This window comes from Mya arenaria, chromosome 14, assembly GCF_026914265.1.
Source record: "Mya arenaria isolate MELC-2E11 chromosome 14, ASM2691426v1".
Classification (NCBI taxonomy): domain Eukaryota; kingdom Metazoa; phylum Mollusca; class Bivalvia; order Myida; family Myidae; genus Mya; species Mya arenaria.
In genome coordinates, this window is record NC_069135.1 from 17,755,418 (window position 1) to 17,776,524 (window position 21,107).

Consider the following 21,107-nt stretch of genomic DNA (forward strand, 5'->3'; position numbering starts at 1 on the left):
CATTTGCAAGACTACATGGCATTATGTCTCACCAACATGGCTGGTGCATTTGCAAGACTACATGGCATTATGTCTCACCAACATGGCTCATGGTGCATTTGCAAGACTACATGGCATTATGTCTAACCAACATGGCTGGTGCATTTACAATACCATATGGCATTATGTCTAACAAATATAGCTGGTGCATTTGCAAGACCACATTGCATTATGTCAAACCAACATGGCTTGTGCATTTGCAAGACGACATGACATTATGTCTTTGTGATAGGATTGAAATTCATCAAGCTTGACAATAATACAGCCTACGTCTTGCAAATGCAACATTGCCTTTATGTGTCAAAAACATACACCAAGTTACTTTAAATTGCCTCTGTGGATAAAGAAAATACCACCCGTATTTGACAACCTACACTCTTATGTCCTTATATGCAACATTCTGTAGTAAACAAACACTAAGTGTGACCATGACCTTATAGTTAGGGACACGGGTCTTGCATGCGACACGTCGTCTTGATATGTCGAACACATGTGGCAAGCTATTTTAAAATCTGTCCATACAAGAGATAGAGTTATTGAGCCGGACACATGGTCGGACGGATGGACAGACAGTGCAATTTAAAATGCCCACCTTCGGGGGCATAAAAACTCATGTGATATGTTAATTTTGAGATGAAACGCATTTTTATGATTTTTTTATTATTTAGTTATTGAGATTAATGCATATTTTTTATCATCCTTGGGGTTAAAAAATGTCAAAACGGTTAAGTTTAAGTCATTTGGATATGAATGGAAAAAAATAAGTTTACATCACTATTAACATACATAAAGGGCTTTAAATATACGATAACATAGTAATATACTGCACCTTTCTAAGTTATCAGCAATTTTGTTAATAATGCTGATAACTTATTGTTAAATACTATTACATGCCTAGAACTTAATAATTTTTAAGACAGTTGCTTTAATAGATTAAGGGATTGTCACTGACCTTGAAATTAAAGATTCAATGGATTCTTCATTTGGCTCTGATTATTACTGGGCAGGGTGCTAGCCTTTTGCCCATTTATGAATTGTTATGTAGGCATCATGATCATAACAAGGTCAATGCATTTGAAATAAATATGATCAGATCAATGCAGAAAGAGAACAAACAACATGCAAACACTACCTTGTGATTACCTTACTCTTCAAGGGGTGCTATTCGGTATCTTTTCTATGGATGAAATCTCTGATACTTAGATATTTTACCATATTATAATCATATAATGTATTTTTAGTTTTTATTTAAAGCTTGCAAATATCACAAGAATATGACCATAAGTATTCTATCCTTCTAATGCATTTTTTGTTCAAAAAAATAATAAAAATTGATGCCAGCTTTATATTCCAACAATAAATGTTGTCAAGTACAAAATATAAACACCGGAGAAAAAATTACAACATACCTGTAACCAAGCAATAAACCAAATTTATGAAGATAATCATCCTACTCATAAAAAGACAGTAACTTTCCTTCTTGTTATAGCAACACCGTCTGGGAAATAACAACTTCACTGTCTGATAGAACAAAATATTCCAAAAATATTTCCCATGGAAACACTCAAAGACCTGCTACTGGACACTGCTTATCATCTTGTGGCTGATAAGCCCTGTAGATAAGGTTGACACTGTAACCTCTGGATGCGAGGGGTGTGATGGATGGGGCGGGGTAAATACACCAGCCTCCATGACAGTATCAAGCATTCAATCTGTTATAACCATCCAGAAAATGAATCAGCCACTTTAGATAACAATTTAGCTGTAAATGAAGTGGAATTGTTGAGGACTAATTAATTAATCAGAAAATGGTGAATTTATTTATTTACCTAGGCATGCAAAAGTGGCCATGCAGTATCTTTAATGCATCTACATTATAACATTTATTTTGACATTATGAACTAAAATAATATAAATGTCAGTGTACGATGATAAGCAGTGCCAGAACAGGCCCAAAACCGAATTTATTATGGCACAAAATTCCATGCACGAGGAAATAGAACAGTAAAGAGTTATAATTCTTAGTAAATTGAACAGTTTATATTATTGCAAATTCATGAACCAACCTGTTGGTTTATAGTCCTCTGAAAGAATGCCTTAATAACAGGTCAGAGCCATCACCTAATACGAAATACAGCACCAATGCACATGGTTCCTCAACTACTGAGGTGCATCACAATTTCCTGGATAACAATAGGAAATCATGAGCTGCAGTGGAACTATTCACATGTAATTCAGCATACCTTTAATGCGAATACCAGACATTGTACGACAACACTGCTTCCAAATGACACTATGCCAGAATATATAAAGCAGAAATCCCAACTGGGGACCCAGCCAGATCCCCTAAATTAGCAACAAATGATGAGCAAATAATTTAAACATTAACAGGTGCCCTGTGTTATATTCTAGAAACTTGAAACTCTCCAGTTTTTCTGACATTTGAAAACAAATACTGATTGGGAGTTTTGAGATTCCCTTTCAGATAGTTAATCAGCTACTGATTTACAAGCCCAGAATTTTCCACCACAAAGATATTTTGACAGTCTGGGGCTCTGGGCATACAAAGCTTTCTTTTCTTTCTCCAGAATGTACACTTCACAATTGATCATTAACAGACACAAACAATGGTATCATTATAAAGAGTTTCCCCTTTTAATTAGACAATGTTTATCAAGAATGTTTTCATTATTTTCAATTATAAATGTTACAAGTACACAATTCTCAAACGTTTTGTTTAGTTAATATTAACCTATTAACTTGTCTACATGAAGAAATTATTTTTAAAAGTTGCGGAAAACCACTCTTTGCATAAGTCCTCATCAATGTGCTTCAACAAGTATCTCGGAACAATTTAACATTCTTCAATAAATAAGAACACTATTTCCCTGAAGAAGATTCCCTGCCTAATTATTTCAATTAGTATAAACTGTGAGAAAATAAGCTACAACAATATTGTTTCAAATTTTCAAGAAAGTGTGTTTTCAATTGTAAATGTAAGACAAAACATTCCAGTTCAGCGATAAAATACAGACTGGAGGAATTTAAATGGCAGTAGGAACATGTAAGATGCAGATTCTACAAAAACATTGTTTTATCATTAGTTTATTTACCATAATTTTTTTTATGTACCATGGTACTCTCTCAGTATGCTTTTTATCTTTCTTTTACTTTCTGTGATGTCCAAAATGAAACATGTTATATTTCAGTGTCTGATGTGACTGTTCCTACTCCTTAAAAAGTCTCTGATGTGTTCCTTTACAGTATTCCCCACTTTGGCCACACCTAATGTCTTTGCTGTCAACTACAAGTGTTCCTATACTGCAGTCAACTGCAGGTGTTCCTATACTGTATTCCCCACTTTGGCTACACCATATGTCTCTGTTGTCAACTACAAGTGTTCCTATACTACAGTCAACTGCAGGTGTTCCTATACTGTATTCCCCACTTTGGCTACACCTTGTGTCTGTTGTCCACTACAGGTGTTCCTATACTGTAGTCCACTGCAGGTGTTCCTATACTGTATTCCCCACTTTGGCTACACCTTGTGTCTGTTGTCCACTGCAGGTGTTCCTATACTGTAGTCCACTGCAGGTGTTCCTATACTGTTTTCCCCACTTTGGCTACACCATATGTCTCTGTTGTCCACTGCAGGTGTTCCTATACTGTTGTCCACTGCAGGTGTTCCAATGCTGTATTCCCCACTTTGGGTACACCTTATGCCTCTGTTGTTCACTGCAGGTGCTCCTATACTGTCATCCACTCCAGGTGTTCCTATACTGTAGTCCACTGCAGGTTTTCCTATACTGTTTCCCCACTTTGACTACACCTAATGTCTCTATTGTCCACTGCAGGTGTTCCTATACTGTTTCCCGACTTTGGCTTCACCTTGTGTCTATGTTGTCCACTGCAGTTGTTCCTATGGTGTATTCCCCACTTATGCTACACCTAATTTCTGTTGTCCACTGCAGGTGTTCCTATACAGTATTCCCCACTTTGGCCAACCCTAATGCCTCTGTTGTCCACTGCAGGTGTTCCTATGGTGTATTCCTCACTTATGCTACACCTAATTTCTGTCGTCCACAGCAGGTGTTCCTAAACAGTATTCCCCACTTTGGCCAACCCTAATGCCTCTGTTGTCCACTGCAGGTGTTCCTATGGTGTATTCCCCACTTATGCTACACCTAATTTCTGTTGTCCACAGCAGGTGTTCCTAAACAGTATTCCCCACTGTGGCCAACCCTAATGTCTCTGTTGTCTACTGCAGGTGTTCCTATACAGTATCCTAGTTTCTCTGCTGCCTTATATATGTGTTCCCATCTGTAATGCCCACTGTAGGCCCACCTAGTTTCTGTATGGTTGACACTTTATTTAATACTTTGGAGGAACTTTGACTGTTGCCGAGAGCAATTGATAGTTCCTTTTGATTGTATTTTGTATTTTTTCTGAGTAGAAATGTTGTTGGGAATGTATTAGGTGTATGGGGTAAGGTGCGTTGGGAAAAGAGATTTAGACCTTGGGGAATTTGATCATCTGTCCCTCAACACGAATTACCAATAAACTTCTGCTTTTGCAACTGAAATAACTAAAGCTGTCACCAGAATGAGGAATATCCCCATATGCCCCCTGGAAAGAGGAATGGTTAACTATTTCTTTGAAAAGTTAGGCCAGAACTCCAACAATCATATGAAGTGGATGGATACCAAAGTTGACCTTGACTTGTATTTTCAGTGTTAAAGATCTATACCAAAAAAGAAACATTGTACCTGTCTTAAGTTATTGTCAAGAAACCAATTTATGGCAAATTTTAAGCAGAAAAGGGCCAAAAACACCAAGATTAAAAAAATAGTTTTTCGTAACTAAAGTTGAAACTCTTGAGACAAAAGAAAAGACAAGACTGTTCAAAGTTGAGTTTGTTTGTTTTTGCAGTGAATACTGAACCTTTGGAGGAGTCTCATTTAACCACTTATAAAACCTCTGATAAAAAAAACAGTCAAATTTCTATTAAGTCACTAATATTGGTTTTATTTGCTGGCTAGTATAGAGCCATTTGTGCTAAACACTAAAAACGTTTTATATTAATTTTACATCAATCTTGCAGCTGGGCTGTGCCATGTCAAATAAATGGTTTTATTAAGGATAGATAGATGGATATTAAACAAACTTTGGTGAAGCTTGCTTCAAAGACCATGTTAAATGTATTGCTTAAAAAAACGTAGAAAAATCTGATTCTCTGTCAGCTTCTACTACAGATAAAGAATTTACGGACATATGTCAAGCACTAAATCACACTGTATGCAAGGAAAAAGTCTAGCAAGTCTTCTTGTAATGGATAGACTTCTGGATTAAAAAAAGATGAAAGAAGTAGATTTGAATCTGTTAGTTGTTCTGTCCATCACAGCCTGACAGTTATGTAACACAGGGACTTAACATATCAGCTTTCAGCATCTTATCAAATGTGATGTGCTTTTTTTTCTTCATTTTATGGCACTTGTTTAAAAGAAAAAAATATGATATATAATTAATTTAAAGAACTATGTATTCCATGATTATTAACTCTGTCACGGTTTAAGGACATGTTTTTGCAAGTGAAACAGAAAGGTATACAATTATGATACAATTATCATCATCAGATAATGTGTTTTATCGGCACTATAATGTGCTTAGGTTTATTGAAATTGTTTCAATTCCTGTTTCATCAATAGACTAAGCATGCTCTGTTAATTATGCATAATTGCTTAATTCTGTTACCTGTTATATATCAAAACTTACGAGAATATTCCATAGGGTCATTTTGTAACTCTATAATACACACATTACACAATCATTCTTCACATTTCATTATTTTCCTTCATTAAGGACCAACTTTCATTTTCAAGAAAACTTGGTGGTTATATTTTCTATATGAATGGTTTGCAATAAGTATCAGCTAACAATCAAGTTTTACTGTCTTCACACTAAATTCCCAAAATATTTTGGCATCTCTGCAACAATTCCTATGTACACAAGGTAATAATTTATGTTGGTGGTTTTTAATAGAATAATTAAAATTAATCTCCTTTGCATACACTTTTGGTTTGTATGAATGAAGATGCTTAACAAATTGTTCCAATCCTTTATGCTTCTTCAACCAGATGATGATAATTAATATACACCATAGCATTTAAACTATTTAATGAAATATATTACAACCGTGGGGAAGAAATATAATAAGATGCATGTTAACCTATTTCATCCATATCTTAATCTTACGTTTATTTGAAGTTTTACTTAAGTATATAATTAAATTTACTAGAATTTTTTTCAATCAAAGTGAAATAATCAAGAGCGATGTCGAGGGCCTACTATTGTTTTCCAATCAAAGTGAAATAATCAAGAGCGATGTCGAGGGCCTCAAGAGCGATGTCGAGGGCCTACTATTGTTTTTCAGTCAAAGTGAAATAATCAAGAGCGATGTCGAGGGCCTCAAGAGCGATATCGAGGGCCTCAAGAGCAATGTCGAGGGCCTACTATTGTTTTTCAGTCAAAGTGAAATAATCAAGAGCGATGTCGAGGGCCTCAAGAGCGATGTCGAGGGCCTACTATTGTTTTTCAGTCAAAGTGAAATAATCAAGAGCGATGTCGAGGGCCTCAAGAGCAATGTCGAGGGCCTACTATTGTTTTCCAATCAAAGTGAAATAATCAAGAGCGATGTCGAGGGCCTCAAGAGCGATGTCGAGGGCCTACTATTGTTTTTCAGTCAAAGTGAAATAATCAAGAGCGATGTCGAGGGCCTCAAGAGCGATATCGAGGGCCTCAAGAGCAATGTCGAGGGCCTACTATTGTTTTTCAGTCAAAAAGGGGCATAACATAACAACTATTACAGTCAGAGTAATTGGCCTGCCTTAACATGTGCGTACTGTCTCTGGAAACAAGATTATCAAGTTTCATATCAGGGATGGTTTATGAACGATGGCTTAAGTCACCATTTTGAAACTATGTTGCTGGCAACACTAACAACAATGAAACCAAAGCTATCCAAACACCCCAACTGTTTTTCTTCGAAAACATGATAATATTCTATTATGATCAATGGCTGTGTGAATGAAGCGCCAAGTTATTTTGCCATGATAAAGGGAAGTAAGTCTAACAAATATCTTGGTATTTAATTCTTGTTGTTCCCCTTGTTTGAGGTATCTTGGTTATTGTACCATAGTATGATCATATCAGACATTCAAATGGAATGTCTTAAAAAAAATGCCAAAATAACAAATTACATCTTGACACCTTTTGTTCCCACATTTAAACGAAACATCTTGACATTAATTTCAGTATTTTGGTACATCTTTAACAATGCCTTAATAAAAAAAACCCAGCTCAACGCAATAAAGGTTAATTTGGGTTATCTGTTTTAATAAGAAGCCATAATAATAATTCGCAATCGAGCGCAATGTGACATGATACAAGTAAATGGTACAAATTAGTTTTCAATACCCAATTGTTATGAAATAAAATAATTCTCGTACAGTTTTCACTTGGTACCATACTGTGCAAAGTGACACTTCTGATATATGACAATCATGTGACCCCTGAATTTAACATTACCATTAAAGATTCTTCAAGCACATGATTCATTAATTCAAGTTTCACAACTTAAATGAGTACAAGTTCTTTCAGATATTCCATCTTGGATCATCAATTCTAGATTATGTCAATTACAAATCTTCATGTTTGCTGTTGTCTTTTTCACCTGTATTATGTGTATTTTTATGTTATATCTCCTTAATAAATATAATTGAACTTGCCATTGTGCCAATGAGAGTGACTTAGTATAAGTTATCATAACTTGCTTCACAATCGTTATAAAATATATATTTTGTTTAAACTATATTGTTAACTAGAATATTATTTCAATACAGTTATGTATTTAATATTTTTCAAGTAAAATATATACTTAAATATATATTGTTTTCACTTACCACTATTTACGAATAGGTAATTATGCTGTTAGCTGTTTTCAATTATTCAAGTAATTTATTTTTTGGTTCTCTTTGCTCATGTTTCTTGCATGTTAAAACATTGTTAGCTTTCATTGAATTCGACTTAGAATAAAAGCACCTATCCTCACTAGTAGAAATGTTTCACTAAGAAGCTTAAATTTAAGAATACGGCCCCTAGAAGCAGACGCTCATATATCATAAAGAACCAAAAAAAATTGCAGTGCATTTAAAGTCATTAAAATACAATCCTCTTTTAAAACCAAAGATGGGAGATTTTTTTATTATCATGAACTTGCACAATTTCATGTCACAGGATTAAAATGGGGATGAGTAATGGAAGCATTTACCTCTTATATTTTATCTCCAAGTCTGCAACATAAAAGACATTCTTGACATCATATTAAAAAAGGTTTTGGGACATTCTATCAGTGCAAAAGAAATCTCATGTCAAAATTCTTTCATTCAATTTTGACTCAACAAATATATTCCTGACAGGTAGCTCTTTATAATTAATTTTGATGCATGCTCAATATATGACGGGTACAAGGCGTTCTGTTTAAACAACAGCATGTATGGATAAACGGGATTAGTTTAAGGCATTTTTAGGATAAAAATTCCACGGAAGGAGTCTGGTTTCTACGGTTCTACACATGCTGGTTTGTCATCAAAGATTTGTCATCATCTTGAAATGAAATTAAGTATGTGACTGAATTTCTTTTCCAAACCATGAATTTTACCCTGAAGGTCTTCTTTTGCAAAATATTTTTTTTTAATCTTCGCCATTTAGGGCAGTAGTTAGCAATTTAGACAAATGAAAGAACGTAACATCAGATACTCTTTCAACTGAAAGAAATTGCACCAGGGGTAAAAGTTATGAAGGGCAGCGGAGCTCAAAGGGCATTAACTCTTTAACTCATGTGTGTAACATCCAGCCTAGCCAAGCTATGCCCCTGACATTATAGGATTGATTCCATGGACAAAATAGAAGAAATCATTTCTGTGCTTGACAAAACATTATATCTTATCCATTTATTGGGAAAATACATCTTATCCATTTATTGGGAAAACACATCTTATCCATTTATTGGGAAAACACATCTTATCCATTTATTGGGAAAACACATCTTATCCATTTATTGGGAAAACACATCTTATCCAATTATTAGGAAAACATATTTTTCCACTTATTGGGAAAACACATCTTATCCATTTATTGGGAAAATACATCTTATCCATTTATTGGGAAACCACATTTTATCCATTTATTGGGAAAACATATCTTTTCTATTTATTGGTAAACCACATTTTATCCATTTATTGGGAAAACTATACAATCAGCTTATCTGTTCAATCAATCAAACTGGCTACTTGAGACTATCAGAGAGGTCATAATACACCCTCCAAGACCAGAAGATGAGAAAACATTGGGCACTCAGAGTAACAAAGAACTCCTAATTATCGTATAAGCAATAGTGAGTTATGCAAATGATTCAAGTACATCGGTAAACACACTCCAAAAACAGCTTTCAACAAATCATTACTTTATGTATCAAATGGAATAATTTAAGAAACTTTGATCCAACACAATATTTACTACTTATGAGCCATTAGGGCCCATTACACATAATTATTGGTGAAAATGTTAATTTCTATTTGCTCAAACATGAAGAAGAGACATTTCATTCCATGGGTAAATATATAAAGGATGTAAGTCTGTTTTCATGAATAAGCAAGATCAAATAAATCAAATAACCTAAGGCAATGACCTATCAAAATGACTCTAAAATAGGAAATAAACAAACACTCCAGTACTCTGTGCCATGCATTACATGGTACTCTAAAGGCTAATGATCACCTACATTTTGCCTGTTATTATGGATTAATTTAAAACAGAATTAAAAGCATAAGAGGCTTATTCCAGGAAGCCAAGATCTCCCCTGCAGGAGGCTTATTCCAGGAAGCCAAGATCTACCCTGCAGGAGGCTTATTCCAGGAAGCCAAGATCTACCCTGCAAGAGACTTATTCCAGGAAGCAAAGATCTACCCTGCAGGAGGCTTATTCCAGGAAGCCAAGATCTACCCTGCAGGAGGCTTATTCCAGGAAGCCAAGATCTACCCTGCAGGAGGCTTATTCCAGCAAACCAAGATCTACCCTGCAAGATGGTCTGGGTGGTAACCGTTATTGCCAAGATCTACCCTGAAATAGGCTTATTCAAGGAAGCCAAGATCTATCCTGCAGGAGGCTTATTCCAGCAAACCAAGATCTACCCTGCAGGATGGTCTGAGTGGCTTGCGATATATCGATCTTGCACACCAAGATCTACCCTGTAGGATGGTCTGAGTGGTTCCTTCATGCCAAGATATACCCTGCAGGATGGTCTGAGTGGTTCCTGCATGCCAAGATCTACTCCACGGGAGCCTTATTCCTGCACACCAAGATATACCCTGCAGGATGATGGCTTTACACACTTACGATGGCCATCCTCTGCCTTGATGGTTTGACCACAAACCTCATGATAGCTCTCTATAAACTATTAGCGCTAATACTTCTGTCCTTGAAATACCATAATTATTACTTGGTTTTGATTTCTAGCCAGGTGTTTGCCTTTTCAAACATTTATAGCTTCTGAAGGAGCACTGCAATGGAAACCTGACAGCACAGTGAGGTTAAAACAATAAACACTAGACCCACTGCAGAGTGTGATGTCAATGAGCAGTGTTATATTTACTTACTTTGCAGTAGTTGAGAAAGATAATGTTAAAATTCACAAATTAACCCAACATATTTGACGAACAGATTATCACATACAGATAAACAGGTAGCCAGACCAAAAACATTTGAAGTAAGTGGAAGGCAGCTCTATTTTTAATGACACAGCTTTAAAAACAACTCCCAGATACATGACAATAGTCCCACACAGTGTACCTAAATGATTATTGGGCTTGCTTAGTTTCAAAGCAGGGCTTGTTGGACTGTTGATTTTTTTTTCATTCCAAGCACCATACTAAGAAATCGGGCTTGCTAATTATCCAATTAGTTGTTAGTCCTACTATTAAAAATTAGTTAGTTAATGAGATCTTACAAGTATTTTATTGTTCATGTCTCTGTGCATCTATATATGGTTCCTTAGCCTTCAAACTTACGAACTTGAATAATGCACCTGTCAATTGTAACCACGATCCCCCAGGTCCGGCAGTTACCCGGGAATAGCGGGGCGAAAGGGGCCATGTTTTTACCTTTGCAGTGGCCCCTCAGTGCTGAGTGAATGCGATGGTTTTGTTTCTGGGCCAAAAATAGCAGGGAATGGGCCTTACTAATAGGATGTCCCCAGGGTGAGGGCGCATCTGGCTAGGATTTTAAAAGAAGTTTTTACCTGGGATGGGCTTGACCGAAAGTCAATGTCCCTGCTATTCCCCAGACATGGGGGATGTATATGTACATTTATTTTCTTATTTTAGCTGGATCTGAGCTGCATTAAATTGAGTCAATGGTCAGGGTGCTACTACAGGAGCGAATTTCACATGTGCAGCCAAAAATATCTTCATTTACTTCATAAAAATTCCCCCTGAATCTTGCTCATGTCATTGACTCCGTAAATATAATTTGTGTGCGATATTAGTTTTAAAAACATTTCTTTCAGATGTCCTTCCCAAGATAAATACTATTGGATAGACCTAATTGAAGACAATCGGAAGTAACTCTCTGAGGCTTGGATTTATATTTTTGCTCCTACACCAAATGAACTGGAAATGGAAAACAAATTGTAAAATCAGTGTGCATTATGAACAATAGAGGCATTTGCAGCTTTTATTGAGATATTTGCTAAACCACTTACATTCTCTGCATTATTATATTGTCATGAGGTGAAATCTGATAAATCAATGACAGCCATTGAAATTCTTGTAAGGAAAATTGACTGAGTTAACAACAAATTTAACGGCCTTTTTACAGTTTAATTTAAGCTTTTTTAAATCAATTTGTTTTAACCATTCACCTGAAATTTCATTGAAGATGGTGCAACTTAGAAATTTAAACTTCAACAATACATTAAATGTGAATTTAAAGAGTTTTTCAAACTAGTTAAGTACTCTTCCTCCTGCATTTATTCATCATCCCTAGAAGAAAATGAAACAAGTAATTCTTTCTGTGTATCAAACTATTTAATTCCCAGCAATGCAAAACGGGTACAATAATAGTTATTAAACAATAATCGGAACAGCAGACAGGGTCCCAAATATGCAATAAATTGACCTTAGTCTCCCTAAAAAGCATAAAAATAAACTTCTGTATTGACAAAGAGGAAAATAATTTCATTAAGAGCTAGACAGCCACACAAGATTTGTTTTTAATCAAGATTATACAGCAAAAAACCCATGGGCAATTTGTTTATCAATTATCTTTACTTCCTGAGTTTATGCTTTATTAACTCAATAAATTTAAAACTTTCTGAGTGTTGAGTTACTCTATTGCTTTGACATTAGGAATACCACCAAAATTTACCGCTGGTATTTCAGTGGAGTTCCAGTGGAATACCAGCAGTAAATTTTGGTGGAATACCACCAAAGTTTACCGCTGGTATACCACTGAAATACCATTGGTATACCACCGGCATACCGCTGGTATTCCAGTGGTATTCCACTGACATTTTTACTGAGGAAGCCTCTAAGAATAGTCAATGTGAGCTGTTATGAGGCTGATAATACATCATTTTACATGAAAAAAAAGAATAAACACAGCAATTAATAAAATCGCTGTCCAAGCTGAGTTTCCTCATTTAAAAATAATGCATAATGGTTTCCTAGTTTAAAGGGACTAGACCCCAGATGGTCGCAAAATCGGCAAATACAGTATTTCATCAAAAGAAAATTAAATTTGTCAGCTAGTATGCGGCCGATTATACATTACTTCACATAAACAAAAGAAAATTTGTCGCTGTTTCATCTGAGTTTACTGTTTAAAAATAGCTCATAATAGTTTCCCAGTTAAAGTTTTTATATTTAGCATATAAAAGACTCATGATTAGTACAGATAAAAATACCGACGCTATTTTAAGATTTACTGGTATCTACATGGTAGACAAACCCAGTAAATTTCGAGGTGGAAAAATATGCTAAAAATGCGAAAGATACATGTGTCTTAAACGATGTGATACATGAGTAAGGAAGATTCAATGTGTATCAACTTATTTCAGTTTTTGACAATTTACTTTTTTCTTGTAATTGCATCATCTGGTGTCTATTCCCTTTAAGATGTGATTTTGATCCATCTTTGAGCATTAGTCTAGTTCAAGCTAGATGTGATTTCTTTCTATCTATCGGAGCATAAATCTAGAAAAGACAAGGTGATTTTATACTTTCTATCTATTTGAGCATGACTTTTCTATCTGAGCACAGCTGTTTTGTAGAGACATACAGCTTCAAGCTATGTATCAGTTTGAGAGTATTTTATTTCTGGATAAAAAAGGTACTGCATGCCAGGGTGTCAAAACGAGTGATTTAGAAAGTACCCCTGGTCATGGGGCCTAAACCAATGACAATGATCTGATGATTAAGGCAGACCCCAAATGTAAGTTATTACTTCGTACGCCACCTATTTTAGTGCAACAGACATTCAAATTCCAGTGCAACAGTGATTCAAATTCCAGTGCAACAGTGATTCAAATTCTAGTGCAACAGTGATTCAAATTTCATTGCAACAGGAATTCAAATTTCATTGCAACAGTGATTCAAATTCCAGTGCAACAGAGATTCAAATTCTAGTGCAACAGTGATTCAAATTCCAGTGCAACAGGGATTCAAATATCATAGCAACAGAGATTCAAATTTCATTGAAACAGGGATTCAAACTCTAGTGCAACCTTGATTCAAATTACAGGGCAATAGTGATTCAATTCCAGCACAACTGGGATTCAAGTTTCATTGCACCAGGGATTCAATTCCAGTGCAACAGAGATTCAAATTCCAGTGCAATAGTGATTCAATTCCAGTGCAACAGAGATTCAAATTCCAGTGCAATAGTGATTCAATTCCAATGCAACAGGGATTCAAGTTTCATTGAATCAGTGATACAATTCATGTGCTAGAGATTCAAATTCCAGTGCAACAGTTATTCAAATTCCAGTGCAACAGAGATTCAAATTCCAGTGCAACAGAGATTCAAATTCCAGTGACACAGAGATTCATATTTCAGTGCAACAATGATTCAAATTCCAGTGCAATAGTGATTCAAATTCCAGTGCAATCTGCATTTAATAAAGCGCAGCATTCCATAACTAATGAGCAGCAAAAAAGGCCCTCCAGACCTGAGAGTGATGGGGGAAATGACCTCTGTGAGTCCCTTATTCGGAGTGGCCCTTAATGACGTTCATTTGTGAGAGTGCGTGTGACATGCAATATGACCCCCATCAGGATAGAGTTCATTAACTCAGGCAAATATTTGATTAGAGGCATAAACATGCATGTTTTCTGGACATTGATTTCCATGTCATGTCCCACTCCTCTTTTCTATATTTTTCCTTTCAAAACAAACTAATGACGTATCAAATAATCATCCAAATAAACCTTTAATTCTATGTATTATTGTGTGTTTTTTGTTTTTGATGTCAAAATATCAACGATCAAATAATCATCAAAATAAACCTATAATTCTGTTTATTATTGTGTGTTTTTTGTTTTTGGTGTCAAAATATCAAAGATAATTTGTTCTCTATTTATAAACAAACAGATTCTAGTTTCCAAGTTATTTTAAAGTTTTTATAAGTGAAGAGAAATTCCTACTGAAATATCTGTCAACCTAGTCAATTATGGAATGCATGTAAAACTCTCAGCGCTGTGTTATTAGTCATTTCAAGAGACAATATAAAAAAATGCCTAGCTACAAGAAGCTGAAAGTGCCTCAGAATATCTCCAACATGCCACCAATTGTCACAGAAGAACCTTGATATAATTTTATAAGGTTGGACATCAGTCAGGCAGATAATTATGAGGATTTTGTGATGACATTTATCCCTGGCGGCAACAAGCAAGACCAGGAAATGGCCACCTTTCATCCAGCTGGGTTTTGTAAGGGTTTCCCTGGCTAAGTCTACAGTTTTCCGGAGGCAGTGAGATGAGTAATGAAAATCAAAGAAAGTTGGAGGTTTTTTTTTAGGAATGGGACTTTTTCATATCTGGATTTCAATGTCATGTCTGTCAATACAGTTAAGTATAGTCAATCATTTAGAGAGGATGTATAAGTGAGCATGGACGACTAGAGCATTAAGAGCAAGATTGGTGCATTGAATGCTTATTCCTTTCCTGGCATAAATCAACAGGTATCTTATAACTGGAGTGATGCCCCTTGCTACACAAAAGCACACTGTAAAAAGAATTATTGTTTCATAGTTGACTTAACGCCAACTATAGATCCATCACATAATAAATGCTATTAATTTATCTTTCAAATATCAAACAAAACTCACATGAAGGGAGGCAATTTGGTATACATTTGTCATAGAATTATGGTTCTTGTATAACATACATTTTTGAAATGTGATATAATAATGCTTCAAGTTTCATTAAATTTCTTTTAAAACTTTTCAAGTTGTAAAAAAGTAAATTCATTCGTTTAATTTGAATATTAAGTTAACAAAGCACCATAAATCAGACAACATTAAGTTCGAGTTATTTCACTTGTCCTTAAAGATCGTATTTCATTTTGATCAAATTTAAGAAGTTGATAGATTAAATTTAATTTAGAAAAAAACATTGAAAATGAGGACAGAGTCTAACCAACATTTATGGTTTAATAATAAGTTTCTTTCTTCTTGGAAAAATAAAAAAAACTACACAATGGAGCCCCTAACCATAAACCATAGATGTTGGTGCCGGCAGACAGACAGACAGACTGACAAGATGATTATAATTATTTAAGGCATCTACAAATAATCGTGGTGCCATCAAAAGAAGCTTACTATAATGAACAACATTTCTTTTCATGTTCTTCAGAAGCTCAATCATAAAGATTTAAAGACATATCCAAACATGATGGGATCTCTACATAAGTTTCCAGGAGAATGCCAGTTACAGAACCTTGTCAATTACATACTTCATTTGTAACAATAGCCTCAAATTAACAAGAAACATCCACTGGGAACAAAAAATTCATCAATACAATGATTTATTCCCAGTAATAAGCACTTCTGGCTTATATCTCAGTTTGAAAAATTACCCTACTCATCAGAACTGACTTTTGCAAAGGTTCGCATTTTTCCCTAAACACATCTCCCAGGAGTTAAATGAAAAAGACGGAGAAAACTCATTAATTTTGAGTTATATCCCAAAAGGGGATACCCATTTTGTACATGACAATTCAAGAAAGTTTTAAGAATGAACAAAGTGTTATCCTCTAAACTCATAAAATACGCTCCTTGCAAATATGCTTTCATGTAACATTTGCTAATTTGGTTCGTAACGATGTGAAGGACACCCATGTGGAACATAAAACATTCCCAAATAAGGGGAGTACTCAATTTCAGGACTGTGACAGATGGTTTTGGAAAGTCACCAAAACTTCCAAACTTCAACTCCTATTGAAAACAAATCTTCTTAATTTCATTTATCAAGAAGTGGGGTGTGCCCAAAGAACAAAAAAATGTGACATTTGCATAACCAACTTTCCAAAAAATTTCATCATCCTCATTGACAATCTAATAACCAGTTTCAACAATTAAAAGGCCCATAGAGTCAATTCAAATTTTACAACTTAAAATTGTAAGGCAAATTATATTTAGTTGAGAATTAATCCAGGGAATTTAAATTTTATTGAAAAAACATTATTTTCTCTTAATTGTCATCTTTATAAATAGTCATTGTCATTAAAGACTTCAATTCAATTATGTCTTTTCTTTCTGAATTTAAAATGATAAATTAGCTTGCCAAGAAAACAAAGCATTATTACATTACGACAAAATTAATACTAATATTTGGGAATTTCTGACATGCAGAAATACTGGTTTTCACTGAAAAATGAATAGCATGTTTAATAACATAAATCCCTCTGCATGACAAGGACCTCCTTATTGGGACATTTTAATACCCTTTCAAAACTAATTAGACATGCCTGATTCCTGATGCACAAGAATTCCTTGTTCTCCAGAAAGGAGCTTCCAACTTGCAAATTAAATATTCAAATCAAGATGGTTCATCAATTTTTTATTATGCAAACATTTTCATAAAATTCAATTTTCTGCCCGGATACTTAAAAAGGCCATTGGCACATCCTTATGCCTTGTGTGAAGAATGGTGGGATTGAAAAGAATTAAGATCAAAGAGAACATCATGAAACAAAGCTGCCAGCACAAGATGAGCAGAGGGAAATTGAAGTTTCAACAAATCATGGATATCACCAGAGAGGATATTGCCTGTCCTTTAAAAGGAACAAAAAGGTCCAAGAAAAGGAACAAAAACTTCACTGTTGTGATGCAAACGTCCACAATGGCGTAATATTTGAAGGGCACTTGAAGCCTGGAAATGATGATGGATCACCATTGGTCATGTGACAAAACCCTGGCGTGCGGGAAAGTCACCAAAAATGAGGAAACAACATGCAACATCAGCACCCTGTAATTTACGAACATGCAAATACAGCAGAATTGCTCAAGTAGTTCTACAAAATTTTGCTAACAAATTTAACATTGGATGAGTCTTGACAAAAGACTGGAAATTAAAATTATAGCTCGGGGAAACTGAAATTGACAAAGGGTTTCTTTCACTTTGACCATTTGCAAGAAGATTGGTATGACAAGCAATAACACCTTAACGGAAACTAAAGAATGTGTTCTTGGAACAAGCACTGAGGCACGAGACAGCCAAATTACAGCGCTTTTCCTTTCATGAAATTCTAGTTTTGTCTCAATTTGTTAACATAATACAATATCTTGTGTAATTCGAAATGTAATGATACCTAATCATGATGAATTTGTCATTATTAGCCAATCTATGTCTGAATGTCTTTGTATTCAAATTCCTCAGACGAAGAATCCGGATGCTGCAAAAATACAACACGGAAATTAAACAAGGCCATACCAAGCTGCAAAACTGAAGAATGGGTGAATGTTCTCTTCCCATTTTGACTACATACATGATTACACATTGAACTATTTGTAAGGCTGTATAATTGATATTAGTACCTAAAATAGAACATCTGGATAAGTTATCCGCAGGTTATCTTTTGGTTAGTTTGTACATAGAAGCAATTCAATTGGTCAACACTCATGATTGGATAAATATTGACCAATCAAAAAACATTTTGACTAACTTTATCCAAATTAAACATATAACCAGTTTTATACCATTGGCTGCTGGTGTGATTTTACAGCCACTATGATATCTGGTAAACTGATTTGGCCCAGAGTAGCATAAAATTATAGTAAAAAATCTAATATAACACATAAATGGATTTAAGTTTTTTTTCTCAAGCTGACATACTGGACAGACTTTTTGGAGCTTTTGATGTTGTAAATTTATGAGACAGCCGTCCTATAGACCTATAAAAGCCATGTGTCCTGACTTGTTTGTCTTCCACTTGTCTACTCTCATAAATATCACCTGCCTCTTATAAACCATTAAGTATGTATTGATACTTTTATCAAAATGACCACTACAGGCTAAAGGTCACATTTTTCTGCAAATAAGTTTACAGAACAATTCTTTCAACTCTCAATTAGCTACGAATACCATCATAAAGTTGTTTTTCATGACCAAACAGAAACCCAAACCAATTTCACTTTTACACTTGTTCGTTAATTCTCATGAGACAAGAGAGTTGCTAAATATTATTTTCCATGTCATTAATCACTTTATGACAATGGAAGTTTGCTTGTAGAGAGCTTTATATTCATTGTTTGATAACCAAAATCGCAATAAAACAAATGTTGATATTTGCTCTGCTTAAAATTGGCCGTGATGTATTGGGCTAACATTCAATTGAAATGCTTTTTAAGCTGTAATGACTGGTTACAATCACCTTGACAATCTGGTCATGTGTTTGGAGACCCTTCTTCTGTGCTGGTCCACCAGCCAGGACCTTGGAAACGATAATCCCCTCTGTTGCCATGCCAACATGCTGGTTGTTGTTGTTGCTGTTGTTTGGGCTGATGATGACGTTTCCATTGTTGTTGGGCTCGGGCTGAAGAAGAAGACACATAGATGGTCAAGTATTGGAACCAAATATCAGAGGAAAGATTGTGTATCAATATATGGAGCCATCTAACACCAAGAGTATGATCGAATATTGTACAATCTGGAAAATGAATACAAAGTGAGTATCAGAAATCAGAAAACCCATCTTTTTTAATATAATTTACCCCTTTTGAAGCATATCTGGACAAACAAAATGTTCCTTTGTTGTATAAGGAACACATTGTATTTAAGTTTCATTCCATCATTTGTATATTTTTCTCAGTAATTTATGACTTTATGGACATTATAGTATTTACACCTTTTGTGGCAGAGCTTTCCTCAACTCTCCTGATATATGTTTGTTTATCTTTTCAAGTCTGCTTGTCAATGGATATAAAACTTTTAAACACTCTATATTACTCAGATTTATTTCTTGTTTTCAAATTAAACCAAATTTATTAAAATTATCCCTACACAAACTATTTACAAACAAATAATAAATTGTTTCACTTGTGTTTATGAAAAACTTAGTTTAATCTAGGCTAGACATCAAAGAAAATGACAAATCTTTAAACAAATGCTTGCATGCCTTTAACAAATCTATTGCAAATACTCTTTGACAGATTTTTCATCTAAAAAACAAACAAAAATGCATAATAAAACTCATGATTTTTTGCAAACAGCTGAAGTTTTCATCATTGTATGGGCCAACCTAATGCAATTGTCTTAAATGGCAACAGTAAATGTTACACATTTTTACCATTGCTTATTCAAAGATGATTTTAAACAAGCCTTTGGCTGGCCAAAATTCATCTCCTACATGAGACTTGTTTGTAAAACTCTTCTTAACTGCACTTTTGACAATTGCGAATTAAATATGGAGCTTTTCTTGTCATCAAACTGCACTCCCAGTGGCTGTTGTGGCTGTGGACATGCCTTCAGCTGCACCACTACCAGCACTCAGTTTGAATGTACAGCATATTTCACACCAAATCAGATGTTGGTTGTCACAATCTGTCCCCTATTGGTAATGATTTATTTATTACCCAGGAGGATCACAGAAACAGAACCAAAGTGTAACTCTGCTGTCAAACACCCTTTCTATCAGAACACCCTTACTCCCAAAACCACAGGTCATAACTTATTCACTCCAAGCCCCACTTTTCAAAAACAACTACCCTGCTATAACTCTGGACCTCATCAGAGGATGTAATTTATTCATTACCATCTCCTGGCTTGAAACAACCACCCTATTGTACACTGTTGTCAAATGCTCAAACTATGAAGCAGTTACAAACAATGATCTTTTCTCAATCAGGAAAAAACTTGTGAACATCTGGGTGATTAAGAAAATCAAGACTGATGGAGAAATAAAGATATTCCGTCCATCCAGCAAGTGTCGCATCATATCCTTATACACTCATAAAAACATGTCACATAATCAAAGATCATGACCAAAATGACCGTCTGCCTCAACTCAGTGCATTTCTTTCTGCAGTTAATCAAATTATACACAAGGCTCTTGTTAGACTCAAAGAAACTTCAGTAAACCTACCCCAATGTGATATATTCCCAATGGTATCCTATGACTGAAACCTTGGTCACAAAATTATTGGAGGTTAGTACAGGTCAACTTGGGAAGAAATAATGACCACCAGGGGTAGCCAGGAACCTGACATGTATTTCAATTAATCACAGACAGCGAAAATATTAGGTTTCAATCATAACTCAATTATAAAACCTTTGATCTTAACATAAACTGTATTGGATGGAACCTAAACAGAAAGCATGCAGTATTTCCAGTAAAAATTACATATATATGTGCATTTGTATATAAGCACTGTATAGTCAACATTTTTTTTGAATATCATCAAAAAAGAAAAGTACATTATTTGTAATTTTGATATATTATTTGACATATTATGAAAA

The 21,107-nt window shown here is 34.9% G+C and overlaps 1 protein-coding gene across 1 annotated transcript in view; it reads right to left on the reverse strand.

Annotated features, from left to right (window-relative positions):
• Positions 1 to 21,107, reverse strand: part of LOC128217693 (E3 ubiquitin-protein ligase PDZRN3-like) — a 147,983-nt gene that overhangs the window by 115,856 nt on the left and 11,020 nt on the right. The window contains exon 3 of the mRNA XM_052925011.1: positions 19,024 to 19,185. Coding sequence (XP_052780971.1) covers positions 19,024 to 19,185 — 162 coding nt within the window. The remainder of the gene's footprint in view (positions 1 to 19,023; positions 19,186 to 21,107) is intronic.